This window comes from Chiloscyllium plagiosum, unplaced genomic scaffold (genome assembly GCF_037043375.1).
Source record: "Chiloscyllium plagiosum isolate Xiang-an unplaced genomic scaffold, Cpla_swu_hap1 HiC_scaffold_29, whole genome shotgun sequence".
In the NCBI taxonomy this organism is placed as follows: Eukaryota; Metazoa; Chordata; class Chondrichthyes; order Orectolobiformes; family Hemiscylliidae; genus Chiloscyllium; species Chiloscyllium plagiosum.
This window is the reverse complement of record NW_028270167.1, coordinates 7835248-7856403: the sequence shown is the minus strand read 5'-3', so window position 1 is coordinate 7856403 and position 21156 is coordinate 7835248. Positions and strand designations below refer to the sequence as shown.

The following is a 21156-nucleotide window of genomic DNA, read 5'->3' as shown; positions in this document are numbered from 1 at the left end:
TTGGGCAGATGGCAAGGATGCGGCTGGCTGTGTAACATCCCCTACATTTCAACATAGAAGCTTAGCAGCTCAGGCTTTTAAACCAACAGCAACCCACAGTCTTCACTGCACTGAAGTCAATCAATGGCTTTGCATAAATTGTCCTTGAACCACTGCCGATCCCCCTGTCCCATTCATCCCACCAGTTCTTTCTGAATGTCTCCCTTCTCTCTCCATCCACTTCAAAGCTGGTCAGTGCTAGGAAGGGGTGGAAACAGTACTCATTGCAAACTGACCCAGATAACGAAACCATTTTCAGGAAGGTCCAAGGTTGCAAGGTTTATTTTCACTAATCACATTCTCACACCTGTGCCAATTGGCAGAGTTAAATCCGAGCTAATTGTTTTTTGTAATCGATGTGAACTTCATTCTGTTCCACCTGTAAAACTTTACAGTGGAGGAAGTGGCCATCACATCTCTGCCAGCTCTTTGAAAGAGAAAGGCATCTGATTAAATGCCACTTCCTGACAGTTAGATCACAGTCAAGCCTCATCTGCACATTGACAGAAAATAGGATGACTGACTGGCTCAGGAGAAAACCAACCAGTGGGCACCAACTCCTCGAGAACAACCCGATTCATCCCAGTCCCTTATTCCTCCAATTTATTTCCTCCGGCAAACTGCCTGTTGTGCATAATTCAGCACATACATACCTAATGATGCAGCAAATCCCCTTTCAAGTTTTTTTAAAAATTCATTCACAGGATGAGGGCATCGCTAGCCAAGCCAGCATTTATTGCCCATCCCAAATTGCCCAGAGGGCAGTTAAGAGTCAACCACATTGTTGTGGATCTGGAGTCATGTTTCAGTCAGACCAGGTAAGGATGGCATTTTCCTTCCCTGAAGGACATTAGTATACCAGATGGGTTTTTCTAACAATTGACAATGGATTCACAGGCATCATTAGTCTCTTAATTCTAGATTCCACACTCTGCCATGGTGGAATTCGAACCTGGGTCCCCAGAAGATTACCCAGGTCTCTGCATTAACAGTCTAGTGATAGTACCACAAGGCCATTGACTCCTCTGTGACATCTTCATTGGAGTTGTACCACTCTTGCCCATACGGAGAAACTTTTGAGTTTCATTCCCGAACAGAAGCATGTGGGCCAGGCAGTGAAACAAGAAAATGCTGGAAATCACAGTGAACTTCACGGCAGCATCCACGGAGAGAGGGCAAGCTAACATTTCAAGTCTAGATGACTCTTCAGCAGACTATTGATGCAGTGTTGCATTGTTACACTGACGCACCTCATATCTCCTCAAATAACAAACCCAGCAATCCTGAAGAGTAAGAGAACTCATCCCAGAGTCTTGGCAACTTTTAACTTATATCAACTTTCAAACATAGCTCACCCACATCAGTGAAAATTGTTTCCAATGTGGAAAAGTAGAAACCAAATGACAAAGGTTTAGGGAAATAGCAAAAGAAAAGTCTGCAGATTTTGTTTTAAACATTCACATTGTTGTTACTTGCAATGCACTGCCCAAAAGGGAGTTATAAAACGGAGTCAAAATCTTTCAAAGAGAACTGGCTAAGTATAAGGTAGAGCTGAGGAGAAAGGGCAGGAGACTAGGGTTAATGTGCCAGTAAAGGAATGATGGGTTGAATGGTCTCTTCCAGTGCTCAATCATTTAATGATGGTATGAATTAGTGACTTATTTTGTTTGCCTTGCATGAGATCCCACATGGGAGAGCTGGCTGTGAGCTCTGTCTGTATGGTGACTGTGCTTCATAAGCCTGTCATTTCAGCACATGATCATAACTTTTAAATGGAGTTTTATTTTGAAAAAAAGTTTCTTCCCTGTACCATCTGGAATAGTTCTCCCTTTTCAATGGATGTCTGTAAACAGGGATACGCGAGGATTCCAGCTCCATTCTGCGACTGCAGAGGGACAAGGTTGACTGCTATTGTGTGAAATTGATCGAGATTAGGTTTCCCTGTAAACGGAAACAGCAGAGAATTTGGGCAAGGAAAGATTTTAATTTTGTAAAGAAAAGCTGCAAATGTTAAGTGCACAATAATATGATTATGGCTTTGCCTCTCCCAATATTTGGGAAAGCAGCTACAATGAAGAACATCCTCTGTGAAATAAGTAGCAGTCACTGCACAAGTTGTTGCCAGGCAATAGTCAGCCTTTAGCATGTTGATTATGTCAAACTCCTGCTCAATGAGCCCGACATGAAGTGTGTAGCCAAGTGAACAATTCCGATCCCCCCTTCGACTGCCCAGAGGTCTGCACCTGTGCCCTGAGCAGTGTATTACCTGCAACAGCTGTCACTAGGGCTGCAGTGATGACCAACAAGCAGTGACACATGGTGCTGGGTGAGAGGAAGTTTTATTGTGTGTGATAAGCAGCATCAAAGATCCGTCACTGCCCAGGGCTCTTGGCTGGTCTGCACAACCAAATACAGCCTGCCAGCAGTGACTGGCAAACAGCAACATAAAAACACAGGAAGATTTCAAATCCAAGTCTGAGCTGTAGGAAATTACAAAGTCTCTTCCTTGCTGCCACTGTTTAACCAGCATTTTTCAATATAAACTAACATTCGACTGATATCCAAAAAGGGGCACAAACTAGTTACCTTTGTTTATCTCAACTGTGACAAGGAATCCTAATTTTTCTAAAATTGGGGTGTATTTCTCTATGCTATACACTGGCTCCCAGTTCATCAATGCCTTTACACTGGCTCCCAGTTCATCAATGCCTGAATTGTAAAATTTGCTTTATAGTTTTCATATCCTTCTGTGGCCTCAGCTCCTCATTATTGTACCCACAAAGATCCTGACAGCCTTGGAGATCTCTGCAATTCTGGTCTCAAATCCATCGATTTAAAATCGCCCCATCATTGGTCCTGTGACTCCAGAGAGGAGAGCAGCAGTAGACCATTTTGTCAATGCTCATCTTTGGCCTCACATCCACTTTCCTGCCCACTCTTGATATCCTTCCCATGACAACAAAAATCTCTCGACCTTAACTATATCCAACATTGGGACGTCCACCCTCCTGAGGCACAGCATTCCAAAAACACTCAAACCACAAAGTGCAGACATTTCTGCTCATCTCAGCCCAGTGACATTCCCCTTACCCCAGGAATGTGCCCCATGTTCCAGTTTCCCCGGGCAGGGAAGTCTCTGCCTCTGCTCAGTTAAATCACTTCATAATTCTCTATCTTTCAATGAAATCAACGCTCACTTGTCACAAATCCAGGAAGTGAAGATACAAATCTTTCTGCCCCTCAACACAGAAAAATCCATTACAGTGAGGATTTATTGTACTGCCTCCAAAGAAGATACATTCTTCCTCAAATATAGAGATCAAAACTGAAAAAAGTACTCTAAGAGGAGGTTGCATAAAAGCCCCGCATAATTTTAGTAAGACCTCCATAGTATGGAAGGCCATATCATTTGCTGCAAGTTTTAAAGAAATGCAGATTATGCATTTGTATAGTATCCAGCATGTCCCAAAGAGTTTGACATCCAATGCAGTCACTGTTGAACATAAGCAAACATGGTAGCCTATTTGCAAGCACCACAACCTAAATGTTCAGTAGAAATACAGAACAGTGGAACTGAACTGCTCGAACGAACACAGACATTAACCAAAAACATCAACCTAGATTCTCTCCCTGTCTGCTGATGCTGTTGGACCATTTTCTATTTATTTTTCAGATTTCTTCTGAACACAGTAAGTTCCTTTTGAGACATTAAATCTCTGTGAAGTTCCCAGAGAAACTGATCGGGCTACTAGTGAGTACTGCCCTGCTGTTCTTCAAAAGTGTGTAGAAGGATCTTTGATACCCCGAGTTTTACCTGGCACATCTAGCAATGCTGCACCCTCTCAGCACTGCCCTGAACTACGCACCCCCAATAACTGAGGCTGACTAACCTAATTCAGAGGTCATCATCTCAGATGAGTGATTTTTAATAAATTGCATGGCACTATTTTGAAAAACAGCACGGGAATTATCCCCACGGCCCTGGTCAATATTTGATATTCCATTAATAATGCAAGATTCTATGATTATTCGATCACTATCTCAAGGCTGCTTGTGGAACCTTGTGCACAAACAGTACTTCCTTCCTGACAACTAACTGCGAAGCTCTTTAGAGTATTCTCAGGCACCAAAAAACACAAGTTTTCTTTCTTTTCCATCTCTTAAGCAAGCTGCTGTGTGTTGTCAAATGTTGCTTCTCATACTTGGATACAGTCAGTACCTTCTGGTAACCACTCCGAACTCTCTCCCTAACATGTTCTGATGCTCACGTGACAAGTGCCATCGTCAGCCAATATCTCAGAGTCTTCAGACGCAGTTGGCGAGAATCTGACTGCCAGTTCCAGCAAGAAATTTAGATTAGATTAGATTAGACTCCCTACAGTGTGGAAACAGGCCCTTCAGCCCAACTAGTCCACACCGACCCTCCGAAGAGTAACCCACCCAGACCCATTCCCCCTAACTAATGCACCTAACTCTAAGGCCAATTTAGCATGACCAATTCACCTGACCTGCACATCTTTGGACTGTGGGAGGAAACCCACACAGACATGGGGAGAATGTGCAAATTCCACACAGACAGTCACCCAAGGTGGAATCGAACTCGGGTCCCTGCTGCTGAGAGGCAGCAGTGCTAACCACTGAGCCACCGTGTCGCCCCTTGAAAACTAAAACTGTGAATTAAGTATCATGGTGTGTTTGGACTCCCAACTTATGGAATGGTGAGACCATTGTACCTACAGTAGCTCCTTGACAGTGTTATCCAATTATTCCCATTCTCCTGTCTTGATCCCAAGGCCACACAATTTGTTTCCCTCATACTCAAATATCCCATTTTGAAAATCATAATTGATTCTGCTTTCCCAGATCACGAATCTCCCAATAAATCAGTGCCTGCTGGTTATTAATCCCCAAGCTCAGTACAGAAGAAGGCCCCTTATTAAGTTTATTAAAAACTCCCTCAAAATTTTTAACACATCAATTAAACTTCCCAGGTTGTAAAGAGAACAACCCCAACTTCTTCAGACTCTCCAACTCCCATTATTCTAGTAAACCCCTCTGCTCTTTAAAATTTTGTAGTATTTTAAAGTTTCTCAACTGTCCTTCTGAACGAAACCAATTTAACTGCGAGGTTGTGAAATTCAGGAAGACCAGTAGACAATAGCTTTTATATCTACGAAGAGAAGATTTTATAAAAGGTCTTGAAGATTGCAAAGGAGCTTGTTGGATAGACAGAGAGAAGCCATTGCCATGTATAGGGGAGAGCAGAGCCAGCAGTCACAAATATAAGATTACCATCATAAATCCAATTGGCAGGCTGCTTTTAAGTAGTGTGCCTTAAATGATGGGGAAGTGCCGATGTTGGACTGGGGTGGGCAAAGTCAGAAGTTACCAGCTGACTTCATCTGATGAAGGGCAGTGCTCCGAAAGCTTGTGATTTCAAATAAACCTGGTGGACTATAACCTGGTGTTGTGTGACTTCTGACTGTGTCTTAAATAGAGGGGGCACATTGGTGAGCAAGACCGAGCAAGAGAGACTGAGAGCATGCGTGAGCATGAGTATTAGACGGACTTAATAAGGGACTACCAGATAGTAGGAGGAAGGTTCAAACTCCAGTGGAGAAGTGATCAAAATCAAGTGATGTGCGAAGGCCAGGATTTAGGGAGCACATCGAGGCGAGGGCTGTGGGATGGAGCGGATTACAATTAGGAAGGGTGAGGGAGGGAATCTGAAAACAAGGCAAAGCCTTCAAAATGAAGTATTACTTAGTCAGCAACCAATAGGTCAGCAAGCACTGGGATAAGGAGCGCATGGGACTTGCTGTGATTTAAGGTGCAGGGCAGCAGAGTGGACACACAAATTCAGGATGGGAGACCATTTGATTCAGCAAATTTAGAGAGCAAATAAAGGCAGAGATAAGCATTTTGCAAATTATCAAGGCAGAGTTAGGGTAAGTTTGGACAGGACAAAGTTCCAAGGACTGTGATAGGATTTGAACCCAAATCAGGAGAATTAGCTTGGATTACTGGGTCAGTGGCATTACCAATATCTCATAATCTTTCCCAATGAAGCTGTAGCATTTTGAGTTTAAATGCAAGATTTTGAGTTTCAGAACCAGAAGAGAAAATGCACATGTGAGTAAACCTCCAGAACATAGTGGAGAGACTGATCCCATTTTACTGTGGGTCAGTTCCTGCCTGCAGCTTTCACTGCTCAAGTTCTCAAATTATGTAATACTTCATTTTTAATATTCTTAATCAAACTGCTCAAATGTGCTGTGACATACCTCTAGAGCAGGCAGGATTTGAACTATCAGCTACATCTGTCAATGACACTGCACTACAAGAGCCCTAATATTTCATTTGTTTACATACAAAGCAATCATCAAAAAATGTGTTTGGAAATACCAATCCATTTACATTCTCCACAGGGAAAAAAATCAAAACTCCTAGTGCAATAAATTGGATTTTGGGTGTTGCTTTGATATTTAAAGCATGTCAAATTTATAGGATGCTGGCAACGACATGGATCTAATTCAATGCTCAATATTAATCAAGAATTCCATATGAAATGTTGCAGGGACATGTTATATTTAAAATAGGGGCAGGCAGAATCATGCACCTCAGAAACTAGTGTCATCCGCCATCCTAACTTGGAAAGATATCACTGTTCTGTCACTGGGTCAAAATCCTAGAACTCCCTCCCTCACATTGTCGTGGGTCATCAGACAGCCCACCCATTGCAGCAGCTCACCCCCATCTTCTCAACAGGCAACTCCGGATGGGCAATAAATGCTTCCCCAATCAGCAGTGCCCACATCCAAAAACATTAGCAAAACAGAAACAAACATTCTTGCCATGTCCACTGAGCTGATGGGAAATACTGGGATTTTGTGTAGAGTCATTAAGTTTACAGCATGGAAACAGACCCTTCGGTCCAACCCGTCCATGCCAACCAGATATCCCAACCCAATCTAGTCCCACCTGCCAGCACCCGGCCCATATCCCTCCAAACTCTTCCTATTCATATACCCATCCAAATGCCTTTTAAATGTTGCAATTGTACCAGCCTCCACCACTTCCTCTGGAGGCTCATTTGGCACCACCCTCTGTGTGAAAAAGTTGCCCCTTAGGTCTCTTTCATATCTTTCCCCTGTAACTTTGATTATGAAGGAAATAAAACCAAAGGTAAAATGGTGGACTAAATTGAAGCAGCTCCGAGAAGCTGAAGAAAGGTTACATCTGAAACATCGACTTCTCCACCTCCTGATGCTGCTTGGCTTGCTGTGTTCTTCCAGCCTCCTGCTTATCTGCTGAAAAGCTGAGGCTGGCAGACAGGAAGTGGGCACTGGGAAAGGAGGGGATGCCAAATTCAAAGTAAAGTTAATTCGTTTGGAAACCAAAAAGATCCGCAGAGATGAGGATGCAGTTGGAGTGGGTGCAGTTAATAGTTTAGCAAGGCAGCACAGTGGCACAGTGGTTAGCACTGCTGCCTCACAGCGCCAGGGACCCGGGTTCGATTCTGGCCTATGGCGGTTTAGGGTGAGAGGGGAAAGGTATAAAAGAGACCTAAAGGGCAACGTTTTCACACAGAGGGTGGTATGTGTATGGAATGAGCTGTCAGAGCAGTGGAGGCTGGTACAATCGCAACATTGAGGAGGCATTTGGATGGGTATATGAATAGAAAGGGTTTGGAGGGATATGGGCCGGATGCTGGCAGGTGGGACTAGATTGGGTTGGGATATCTGGTCGGCATGGATGGGTTGGACCGAAGGGTCTGTTTCCACACTGTACATCGCTATGACTGACTGTGTGGAGTTTACACATTCTCCCCATCCAGGTCTGCTTTGGTTTCCTCTGGGTGCTCTAGTTTCCTCCCTCTGTCCAAAGATGTGCAGGTTAGGTGAATTGGCAATGCTAAATTGCCCATAAAGGCCCAGGGATGTGTAGGTTAGGTGCGTTAGTCAGGGGTGAATGTAGAATAATAGGGTAGGGGAATAGGTTTGGGTAAGATATTCTTCAGACAGTCGATGTGCACTTGTTGGGCCAAAGGGCCTGTTTCCACACTGCAGGGATTCTATGATGAAACCAGGGGCAACTGATCCCCATTCACAATTCTTCAAATTATTGCAGCATATTGCAGCTGAGGACAGTGAGTATATTGGAGTAGTGAGTTCTCGGTTCATTTTCACAGTTGGAGAAACCAGGACCACAAATTCAGCTCCCCCTGTGGCTGTGTCTCATAACACCCCACCAGGCCTAACGTGTCAAGCATACCGTGTAAAACAAAGGTTTGCGTTTATATAGTGCCTTTCACATTTCAAAGCACTTTGCAGAGAGTGGCGTACTTTTTGAAGAGTCATCATAGTGACTCAAAGACATGGTGAGGTGGAAATGTTTGGGGAGGGAATCACAAGGGAGCATCAAATGTGTGCTGATTGCAGAGTCCTACAGGAATGGAGCCGGAAAGCTTTCACACTGACAGTCAAAGAGAAAGCAGAATCCTGCAACTGGAATCTCAGAATTTCCACAGCTTTTCATGGGACTGTGGCGAAGCAACCACAGCACTAAACTAAAGCTGCCTTTGATGGAGGCAAAGTTTAAGAAAACAGCATGAGAGCAAATTTAAAAGAAAAGCACAGTCTTTTGTTCCGCGCTGATGGTTTTTGAGAGGGCCTCTCACTGTGCAGCTGCTCGTCTGCTGTAATTGCAGTGTTGAAAAGAAAATGGACAAAATGTTCAATAAAATTTCATTACTTCACTGGAGAATGAGGTATTTACAATTCCTGAAGGGCAACTGAGTTTTTAAGTGGTGCTCAACTATTTTTAAGACAGTAACTTCACTGGAGGGAATTGGTTTGCTTTTTAGTGAAGTGACACTGTCATCATTATCCCCCACAATGCCTGGGTTCCCCCGACTCTAACCTGTTGATCATCCCTGAATTTCATTGCTCCATCATTGATGCCATACGTTCCATTGCTTTGACACGCCCTTGAGATTCCTTCCACCTCACTATGCCTTTCATGCTCTTTTAAACATCTCTCTTTGACCGAGACTTTGGTCAAATTTGTCCTAATATCTGTTGTGACAGCCTTGGGGTAGTTAGTAGCATGTCTGTCTCAACGTCAGAAGGTTGAGTCTCCAACTCTCACGGCAGCAATGGAGACCAACGATCAGGAAGGACAGTCCAGTGTAGCACTGGTGAAGGTGTTAACTTTCAATTTAGAAAACTGGAGGTCTTTCCCACCCTCTCAGATGGATGTACACTATCTGAAAGAAGAGCAGGGGAGTTTTGTCTGCTGTCCTGAACAAAGTTAACCCTTCAATCAATAACGCACACAAGAAAATGTAGTCACCACATCGCTGCTTGTGGGATCTTACTGCGCAAAAATGGCTGTGTTTCCTACCTTGCAACTATGATGACTCTTCAAAAAGTACACCACTCTCTGCAAATTGCTTTGAAATTAGCGTGTGTGTGAAAGGCACTATATGAATGCAAACCTTTGTTTTGCACGGTTTGCTTGACAAATCTTGCTAGCCAACACACCTCCTGAGAAACTGGAGAGATTTTACAAGAACGCTATAAATTCAAGTAGTCGCTGCTCATGGGTAAGACTCTGATGAAGAAACAGATGAAGCAGGTTATATCACTGGGATGTAACCAAATTCTCTACTCATTTATGCCAGAGATTGTGACCCACATAGCCACAAATTAATTTTTAGCCAACATGAATAATCCAACTTATTCATTCTCAAAAGCACTCTGCGTAATATTCCAATTCCCTTGCAAGGTGATAGATTTTTTTTTTAAGATTAGATCCCTAACAGTGTGGAAACAGGCCCTTCGGCCCAACAAGTCCACACCGACCCTCCAAAGAGCAACCCACTCAGACCCATTCCTCTACATTTTACCCCTTCACCTAACACTACGGGCAATTTAGCATGGCCAATTCACCTAACTTGCATATTTTTGAACTCTGGGAGGAAACTGGAGCACCTGGAGGAAACCCACGCAGACACTGGGAGAATGTGCACACACACAGTTGCCCAAGGCGGGAATTAAACCTGGGTCTTTGGCACTGTGAGGCAGCAATGCTAACCACTGTGCCACCGTGCCGCCCATGATACTGTGTACCCAGTAAGGAGGGAATGCAACGTCAAATTAGAGGGAAGGATCAAACCCACCATTTTAAATGGAGGAATTATCCCATTGAAGTTAATGATTCCTGTAAAGTAGCAGGTCAAGGACACACATGTAAATGCAGTGTTTGTAGATTAAAACTCCTTTGCCAGATACATAGAGAATAATACATTATCCTTGAAAAGGACCGGGAGGGCCAGAGATGCAGCATGTAATGGAGATTGAAAGGAGTAGAAGAAACAATGAGAAAAGTCAAATGGCAGTGGTCTAGTGGCACCAAACGTTTGGTTTTGAAATTGGAATGGAAGGGAAGACAAAAGGAAATACAGTCTCAGTTTTAAAGATCTTGAATACAAAGAGATTTTAAATGTGAAAGTTGCCACTTGTTCTCTCCAACACATCATCCTGTTCAGACATGACGTATGTTGGAAAACATACTGAAATTTAAGAGGAAGAATTACCGTCAAGTTGCTCAACAGAGACGGTTTGGAGGTTGAAGTTTGGGACTGGTTAAGTTGAGCTATCAGACCATGGGTGTGCTGTGAGAGATATAATCAAGGAAGAAACAAAGTTTAAGTGAAGCAAGCAATAGTTGGAAAATTTGCACACAGGAGAGTCACACCTTTGAGTGAGAGACAATAGGATTAATTTTGATTTTGAGGCAGTTGATCATCATTTTGATGTACGAAAGTAACATTCTTTGTAATTTCTACCTTTTTGCAAGATTTGATCTGGCTGTGACTGCTTCATTTCTGCATTGAACTTGTTCTCAAGGAGCGTAGGCAGGGGGCATGTGGGGTGCATCGGAAACAGAAGGTGAACATGTCAGGGGTTTAATGATGAAGAGTGGAATAATAGTCTCCAGCTGCATACAAGGTAACCAGACTGGACAAGCTCATCAGCTATCCATACATTCCGGACAATGACATGCTAAACCTCACCCTGGGGAGGTGAATCAACTGGGGTGGGGAGACAGACCGGGAATGGCAGGAGGAGACAGATAGGGGAAGTCACGACAGAGAGAGAGGGGATGGGTAAACAGATGGAGAGGGACAGAGAACACAAAGGAAAGATTGGGGGTGGTGAGTTCTCCCCTTGAGCCACACAGAAAACAAACAGAAGATCATCAAGAGGAAAGCAGGGAATGGAAGTTCCATCATGCTCCGTACAAATTGGTCTGTCCAGGGGTTAAGTGTGAATTAGCTGAGATTGCATTAATTGTTTCTATTTTAACTGAAACGTTAAATTTCTATTGAGTTAATTGCCACTTTAATCGCAATCAGCGTTTCAGATGGGACTTGGTTCAGCGTTCAGTTGGGGGCTTGCTTCACTGTTTCCAAGCAGTTTAAGCAGCAGAATGCCTTTAGCCCTATAATTATGCATGTACAGTACTAAAATATAGAAAGTCTTGTGTCCCATCAACTGTCCATTATGTGCTACTTGTTTCCTCTACAAAAACAATCTCACAATACCAAACAAAAATCAAGCTTTTTAATGTTGATTAGGCTCTTGGTCGAAGATTCTTGTTAAACAAACACAGACACTACCACGAATCCAGGTGGCTTTTACCTTCATTTATCACTGGATAATGTCCTAAATATAGCATATATCTAAAAGAGCAACTTTTGAAGAATTGTCACTGTTTTAATATACAAATAAACAGCCAACAATTTCCATTCAGAAAGCAGATAAATGATCGGACCATCTGTTTTTGCATGTTTTCTGAGGAAAAGGCACCGCTTCTGAAATTAAACCAAGGGATCCATCTGAGGGGTGGTCTTGGTTTAACGCCTCACCTGAAAGGTGGTGTCTCCAACATTGCAACTCTCCCTCAGTATCGGACTGATGAGTGCCAGGCTAAAGTGGGAGTAGAACAGGCCCTTCGGCCTACCATATCTGTGCCAACCATAATGCTATTCTAAACTGACCTCATCTCCTGCACATGCACAGTATCCATCTATTCCCCGCCTGTACATGTGTCTGAATGTCACAAACATTGCTACCATATCTGCTTCTACCACCTACCCTGGCAGTACATTCCAGGTACCTACTTCCATCTGTGTAAAAACTTTCCTTACCACCACCTTTAAACATTCCCCCTCTCACCATAAATCTTTGTCCCCTGGTAGTTAACATTTCCACCCTGAGAAAGAGACTCTGACTATCCACAAACCTCTCTCTAAACTTACCATCATCCATGCCTTTCTCCCTGATGAACACCAATATGATATACACATTAAAACAGCCTCACCCACTTCCTTTGGCTCAAGACAATTTTTCCCCATTTTGTCATTGAGTGGACCGACCCTTTCACTCGTTACCCTCTTGCTCCTAATATACGTATAAAATGCCATGGGATTCTCCTTAATTCTACTTGCCAAGGACACTTCATGGCCTCTTCAACCCTCTTAAATTTCTTTTTTTAAGTTCTTTTGTGCTTCCTCTACACTCAAGGGCCTTATTTGATTTCTATTTCCTTAACCTTACATTTGTTTCCTTTTTCTTTTTAACTAAATCGAGAACATCTCTCACAGTATTTGTGAGAAGAAAGCAGAGTTAATACTTCAGGTCCAATGACCCTTCTGCAGAACTCATGAAGAATCAATTGTTAGCACTGCTGCCTCACAGTGCCAGAGTCCCAGGTTCAATTCCCACCTCAGGCGACTCTCTGTGTGGAGTTTGCACATTCTCCCTGTCTCTCCATGGGTTTCCTCCGGGTGCTCCGGTTTCCTCCCACAATCCAAAAACGTGCAGGTCAGGTGAATTGGCCATGCTAAATTGCCTGTAGTGTTAGGTGAAGGGGTAAATGTAGGGGAATGGGCCTGGGTGGGTTACGCTTCGGCGCACTTGTTGGGCCGAAGGGCCTGTTTCCACACTGTAGGGAACCTAATCTAAAACTTTAACTCTGTTTTCTCTCGACAGATGCTGAGCTTTTCCAGTAATTTGTTTTTGTTTCTGACATTCAGCATCCATAGTTCTTGGACTTTTTTAAAAAAAAAGTAACTTCTCCCATCATCCAAGTTTCCCAAATCTTGCCATCCTTACCTTTCATCTTCACAGGAACATACTCGTCCTGAACTCTGATTAACTGGCTTTTGAAAGACACCATATGTCAGATATGGACTTAGCTTCAAACAGCTGCTCTCAATCCAACTTTTCCACTTTCTGTCTAATACTGCTACAATTAGCCTTCCCCCAATTTAGCACTAAGTACAAGACCAATCTTATTCTTTTCTGTAACTATTCTAAAACTTGTGCAATTATGATCACTGTTCCCAAAATACTCCCCCACTGAAACTTCAATCACCTGGCCTGGCTCATTCGCCACTATGTGATCTAATACTGCCCCTATTCCAGAAGGACTATCTACATATTGTTTCAAGAATCCATCTGGATGCGCCTAACAAATTCGAACCCAGTTGGACCCTGGGCACTAAGGAAATCCCAGTGAATACGGAGGCAATTAAAATCACTCACTACCACGACCCTGCTTATATATCTGTTCCTCTAATTCCCATAGCTATTGAAGTCTAAACTATCAGCCCATCATTGGAATAAGAAAGGTGCAATCACTATGTTCTATCCATACGGTCTCACTGGATGCGCCCTCCAAGACATCTGTGACATTCTCCTTAATCAGCAATGAAAATTCCCCATCCCTTTCCATTTTGTCTGAAATATCTAAACCTTAGAAAATTGAGTTGTCAGTCCTGCCCTTCCTTCAATCAAGTTTCTGTAATGGCTACCACATTGGAGTCCCAAGCACTAATCCAATCTCTAAGATAATCTGCCTTGCATTAAAATAAATACTCTTCAGACCATTAGATGTTCATTAAACTGGACCTGCCTATACTTCCTCCTTGACTTACTTGATTTAACTCCTCCCCTTGCTTCTCTTCAAATTAGCACTTCACTTGCTGACCAACTACTTTGGTTCCCAAACCACCGCCACACTAGTTTAAATCCTCCCAAGTGACACTAAGAAACCTTCTTGCCAGGATATTGGTGCCCCTCCATTTTAGGTCCTTTTTGTACAGGTCCCACTTACCCTGGAAGTGATAGACAACAAACAATAGGTGAAGGAGTAGGCCATTCGGCCCTTCAAGCCAGCACCACCATTCATTATGGTCATGGCTGATCATCCAAAATTAGTATCCTGTTCCTGCCTCATCTCCATAACCCTTGATTCCACTATCTTTAAGAGCGCTCTCCATCTCTTTCTTGAAAGTCCCAAAGACCTAGATATCTGAATCCATCCCTCCTACAGCAGCAGCTTAATTATTTGTTCAACTGTACTATCTTCCTATTTCTGGCTCACTAGCACATTGCATGGGGAGTAATCCTGAGATTATAATCCTGGAGGACCTGTTTTCAACTTCCTAAATTCCTCTAGTAGGACCTCATCTCTATTGCTGCCGATGTCATTAGCACCAATACAGACCGCAACCTCTGGCTGCTGACTGTCCCCCTCAGAATGTCCTATGCCCGCACAGAAACATCCTTGACACTGAACCATCTGACTCTAGAGGCAATAGCAATGCTCAGTGATCCAGACCTGACAAGAGTAACAAGAAAAACAGCAAAATACCGCACACATGTTGAAATCTGAAATGAAAACAGAAAGTGTTGGGAATACTAGATAGGAGAAGCAGTGTATGTGGAAAGAAACTGGAAATATGAGACTTATTGTTGAAGATAAGAGGGGATGCACCTTTAGAGAAATGAGCTTTTTTCTTTAGAATTTAAATTTCAAGCAAAAGTACAGGTGAAGTTTTTTGGATAAACTTAGTAAGCCAGTCTTCAAAAACTGTCTTAAGCTTTTTCTTCCAGGCTAGCTCTCTTTAGAATGTTTCACTTCATCTTTCACACATTTATCTCAAGGTGCATATTTTAAGCAACTTAGTATTCAAGTATACACTTAATGGTAAGGTCCTAGGGAGTGTTGCTGAACAAAGAGACCTCGGAGTGCAGGTTCATAGCTCCTTGAAAGTGGAGTTGCAGGTAGACAAGATAGTGAAGGTGGTATGGTATGGTTTCCTTTATTGGTCAGAATATTGAGTACAGGAGTTGGGAGGTCATGTTGCATCTGTACAGGACATTAGTTAGCCCACTGTTGGAATATTGCGTGCAATTCTGGTCTCCTTCCTATCGGAAAGATGTTGTGAACTTGAAAGGGTTCAGCAAAGATTTACAAGATGATTTGAGCTCTAGGGAGGGGCTGAACAGGCTGGGGCTGTTTTCCCTGGAGCGTCGGAGGCTGAGGGACGACCTTATAGAGGTTTACAAGATTATGAGGGGCATGGATAGGGTAAATAGGCAAAGTCTTTTCCTTGGGTTTGGGGAGTCCAGAACTAGAGGGCATAGGTTTAGGGTGAGAGGGGAAAGATATAAAAGAGACCTACAGGGCAACGTTTTCACACAGAGGATAGTGCGTGTATGGAATGAGCTACCAGAGGAAGTGGTGGAGGCTGGTACAATTGCAACATTTAAGAGGCCTTTGGATGGGTGTATGAATAGGAAGGATTTGGAGGGATATGGGCCAGGTGCTGGCAGGTGGAACTAGATTGGGTTGGGATATCTGGTCGGCATGGACAGGTTGGACCGAAAGGTCTGTTTCCATGCTGTACATCTCTATGACTCTAAGTGACCGTACTTTCCTCTTCTCTGCCTTGCCAGTGCCTTGTTTGTCTTAACCCTGACCCTTGAGCATTTACCTGGAGAGGGGGGGGCAAGAGTCAGTGTCTTACTCCATCCCTGTAAGAGAGAAGGCAAAGCATGAGCCATGGGTTGGTGCTCCATACCTGTGTGGGACCTGAGATGGCGTTTCAGTGCTGTGTGGCTTGGGAACGTTCGGTCACATTCACTGCAGATGTAAGTGCGGACTCCAGCGTGCACCTCCATGTGCTGCTGCAAGGCTATCTGTGTCTGGAACCGTTTCCCACAGAGCAGGCAGAAGACAGCCATGTCAGTACCTGTCCAACAACAGAAAAAAAGAGGCGTTGGTTAAATAACAATGAATTACCATTGCTAATGTTCACAACTGGTAAGCAAGTTTAAGAATGGATAGGCTTACCAATCACCAATTTCCAAAACCTGCTCTCTACAAACAACATCTCTCCTTTAGCATTCCCATTGTTTTGGGGAACATGTTCAATTTATCTATAGTTACCTGTTAAACGTGCTGCGGAAAGTTCTGTCTGATGGTTTAATTTATATCACTGAGCAGTGAAGGAAAGGACTTGAATTTATATGGTAGCCTTCACAGGATGTTCTAAACAGTTTTAGACACAATGACTAGACTTTGAAGATTCTGTGTGTTAAACACACTTCTTGCATTAACAACAATCGAAAATAATAGTCACCTTCAGAGAGAGGAGATTCAGCCTCTTGACAAACACACAGGCAAAACTCTTTGGAAAATGGTCAGAGTTAACAGAATTATCTGGATGATCACCCTTCTGTCGATTTTCATTTGATTAAAAAAAAAGGAATTTTGAAAAATGATATCGCAGGCTATTCCAGCTTCTCTATTTTGTAAAATAAATATTTCCTGTAACCCTCCCAGACCCAGAGTGCAATGTCAGAATACAATTTGGAGGACCCTAAAATCACCATTCCTCGTGACTATAAGACGACAGACTACAGATTAACTGGATATCCATGGCAGCAGAACCTACCACAGTTGTCAGAGAATACAAACAATCAATAGCTAGTGATCAAAAAGTGGCATTACCAGTTAGTATTCACATAGAATCGATCTCAGGGAGCTTATGAGGCACATTGGTAATGCCACTTTTTGATCACTAGCTATTGATTGTTTGTATTCTCTGACAACTGTGGTAGGTTCTGCTGCCATGGATATCCAGTTTATCTGTAGTCTGTCTACTTATAGTTAGGAATAATGGTGATTTTAGGGTCCTCCAAATTGTATTCTGACATTGCACTCTGGGTCTGGGAGGGTTACAGGAAATATTTATTTTACAAAATAGAGAAGCTGGAATAGCCTGCTATATCATTTTTCAAAATTGTTCTTTTTAAACATATGAAAATCGATAGATGGATGACCGTCCAGTGTCCTCTGAGCTAGGAGTACAAGTTCAAGTCCCACCTGCAGTAGTGATGCATAAAAATTCTCTGTGCAGGCTAATTGGAAAATATCTAGAATTACCTTGTAGGAACAGGCCAATTGCCCCAACAGGAGTGGGTCAGTATCAAGGTTCCACATAATCCTTTATCCATCTGCTTAACATATCTTTATATTTCTTTATCCATCATTGGTTTGTCTACCTTTATCCTCTGAATTTGCTTTTGCAAGAAGAAATTCAGACAAGTTCTGCATTAACCAGTCTCAAGACAATGAGGTCTCCTCTGAATTTATAAACTCAAAGGCCTCTGCCAGGTCAACCTTAAGTATTCTCTTTGCTGAAGTAAAGAGTCCCACTAGTTCACTCTTTGCTGACATCCATAACCTGTGTTTTGATTTCAATCTAGCAAATCTTTATCATATCCTGTTCTCTGTCTCGAAAAATATTGTAACTAACCTTGTGATGAAGCTGCTCGTTTAACAAGGTTATTAGATTAGATATCCTACTGGATGGAAACAGGCCCTTCAGCCCAACAAGTCCACACCAACCCTCCAAACAGTAACCCACCCAGACCCATCTCCCGATTTACCCCTCACTAATGCACCTAATACTATAGGCACCTAAACACTATTTAGCATGGCCAATTCACCTAACCTGCACACCTGTGGATTGTAGGAGGAAACCAGAGCACCCTGAGGAAACCCATGCAGACACGGGTCACAAGACAGTCATCTGAAGCAGGAATCGAACCCGGATCCCTGGCGCTGTGAGGCAGCAGTGCTAACCATTGCACCACTGTGACGCCCAGTTATGCAGTCCTTCACTTTCTTTTCCAGGTCGTAAGTGACACAGACTCTGAAAATCTGGGGTTTGAAGGGTTTTGGTGCCAATTTGATAATAGCTAACAGATACTGCCAAGTTGAAAAAAAAACTTGTACACTGAAAGAGGTGTGGCCAGTTCTCCCCAGCATGGCTTTTCACTGGTTTGGGTTTTTTTAAGCAGTAGTGGGAAGAAAGGCCGATGGACCCACAGAATCAGGTCCAGGCTGTATCCGCTCTCTGCCTTCTCTCCTGTAAGACCCTGTGTTTGATTTTACCTTTCATGCCAAGGGGTGTTTATGGGGATTGTTGCAAGTATTTGTCATTAAGTGGGACAATCTGTTGGATTTCCGGATAGGATAAGTTATTTGGTATTCTGTTTTCTGTTCTTTGTGTTTCATTCAGTAATCTTGCAAATAAGTTCTGTTTTGTTTAAAACTAAGTGGTTTGACCAGTTGATTCTCTCCTGGAATATCCATGTTACAGCTGCTTAAAACAACTAGCAAAGTTAGGGTCTGGGCTAGCTTCTTGAAATATTTTGAGGGGTCTGGCCTACTCCATAACCTGTTTAGAGATGTGATGACACATCTCTGGAGCAGGTGGGAGTTGAACCTGAACCACCTGACTCAGAGGTGGAGACACTACCACAGTTACCACAAAAGCCATCCTTCTATCGCTAGCCTTTTTTAAAAAAATTGCAAGGAGGATTATTTACAGAACTCAAAATGCAATCAAGAAATGAGGTTAGAGAAAGTGTTAGTGTCGGAAATTCTAGTCGATATTTCCTTTTTAGTCCAGTGATACGAAAGTGCCCTTATTGTGACCATATAAGGCCTTATATTTCCCCCAAAACATATTCCACTGTGTCACTGATTTGGCAGTTTGTTGACAAAATGATACACTTTAGGGGTAACTGAATTCACTTCCATTTCAAAGGCAGTGAGAACACAGGCTCATCCGAAAACAGAATACCAGGAAATGAACTAAATAGTGTGAGAACGCTGTGACAAGACTGACTGTGCAGATGCACAATAAACCACTGGAGTTCTGGGAGTTTCACAGTTGTGACCAGCCTTAATGCTTCAGGTCACTCATGTCGAGACATGGTCATCATACAACAACAAGTGTCTGATGAAGCGCAAACTGCTTTCACAGCCTCATGTGAAACTGTAAAGTAGAAAGGTCTTAAAGACACTCAAATTTCCAATCTCCAGTCTCTCTCTCTCTCTCTATGCTGCACCTCTTCTCATTCTCCATTTCACTAACAATAGATTTGAAAGGGTTAATTCAGGAGGACAGGTTGCAGAGATTATGATTTGGAGATGCCAGTGTTGGACTGGGGTGTACAAAGTTAAAAATCACACAACACCAGGTTATAGTCCAACAGGTTTAATTGGATGCACTAGCTTTTGGAGTGCTGCTCCTTCAACAACCACCTGATGAATGAGCAGCGCTCTGAAAGCTAGTGCTTCCAATTAAACCTGTTGGACTATAACCTGGCATTGTGTGATTTTTAAACTTTGCAGAGATTATGTCGGTGTTCCATTGAGTGTGAAGGATCTAATTGAGATGTTTACACTGATTAATGGACTCCAGAAGAGAGATAGATTCCATTTCCTTGCCCCCCCCCCCCCACCTCCCCCTTGTGAAACAGTGATAGTGTCCCTACCCCTGGACTACGAGGTCCAGGTTAGAGTCCTACCACCTCTCATCTCTGAACAGGTTGATGAGAAAAACAGGTTAAATTAAAAAAAAATTAAATTACAAATCTATCTTCTCTGAGGGGACAGTCTGTACCAAGGGGGAATTCACCAGGAAATTAAATTCAACCTGGGGTGGCATGGCAGAGCAGGGGGTGGTGGTGGGGTTGTGGTGCAGTGGTGGTGTCCCTGCCTCTGAGCCAGGAGGCCTGGATTCAAGTCCTTCCTGCTCCTGCGGTGTGTAATAATATTTCTGAATAGGTTGATTAGAAACCAATCAAAAACTCTACAGGAAGTTGTGATGCCAGGAAGCACTTCACCACAAAATATGTAGTTGGAATCTGAAACTTTCTCCCCACAATGAGCTACCAATGATAGGAGTCAGGTAAAAGTTAAAAATAATTGAGCTTGCTGTTCCTTCATCAGGTCAGAGTAGATGTATTGAGAAGCAAATCAGTCATTACCTAACTGAATGGTAGATAGAGTGATACATCATGGAAAGAGGCCCTTCGGTCCAACCAGTCCATGCCGACCATGTTCCCAAACCAAACTAGTTCCACCTGCCTGCGTTTGGCCCACATCCCTCCAAACCTTTCCTATTCATGTACTTATCCAAATATCATTTAAATGTTGTAACAGTACCTGCATCCACTATTTCCCCTGGTAGTTCATTCTAATGATGAACCACTCTGTTTAAAACAAACAAGTTGACTCTCATGCCCTTTTTAAATGTTTCTCCTCTCAACTTAAAAAATATGCCACCTAGTTTTGAACTTTCCCACCCAAGGGAAAAAATCCCTTGCTATCCAACTTATCCATGCCCCTCATGATTTTATCACCCCTCAACCTCCTACACTCCAATGAAAAATGTCTCAGCCTCTCTTTATAACTCAAACCTTCCATTCCCAGCAACATGCTGGTAAATCTTTCTGAACTCTCTCCAATTAAATAATATCCTCAGGTAGCACAACATCGAGGGCTGAAGGGCCTGTAGTGTTCTATGCTCTAACCTTCCTACACCACGGCAACTAGAACTGTACACAGTACTCCAGAAGAGGCCTCACCAACATCCTGTACAACCTCAACATGACACCCCAACTCCTGTACTCAAAAGTCTTGAGAAATGAAGGCTACATGTCTTCTTAACCACTCTGTCGACATTTGATGCAAATTTCAAAGATCTATGTTCCTGAACCCTCAGGTCTCTGTTCTACAACACTACCCAAGGCCATACAATTAACTGTGTAAGTCCTGCCTTGTTTGCTTTACCAAAATGTAATACCTCAGATTTATCCAAATTAAACTCCATCTGCCACTCCACAGCTCATTGACCCAATTGATCAAGGTTTCTTTGTAATCTTAGATAACATTCTT

The 21156-nt window shown here is 42.9% G+C and overlaps 1 protein-coding gene across 5 annotated transcripts in view; it reads right to left on the bottom strand.

Moving 5' to 3' along the window:
* Positions 1-21156, bottom strand: part of zbtb16a (zinc finger and BTB domain containing 16a) — a 276188-nt gene that overhangs the window by 24923 nt on the left and 230109 nt on the right. For all 5 annotated transcript variants that reach the window (XM_043676535.2, XM_043676534.2, XM_043676533.2 and 2 more), the window contains exon 5: positions 15980-16150. In XM_043676535.2, coding sequence (XP_043532470.1) covers positions 15980-16150 — 171 coding nt within the window. The remainder of the gene's footprint in view (positions 1-15979; positions 16151-21156) is intronic.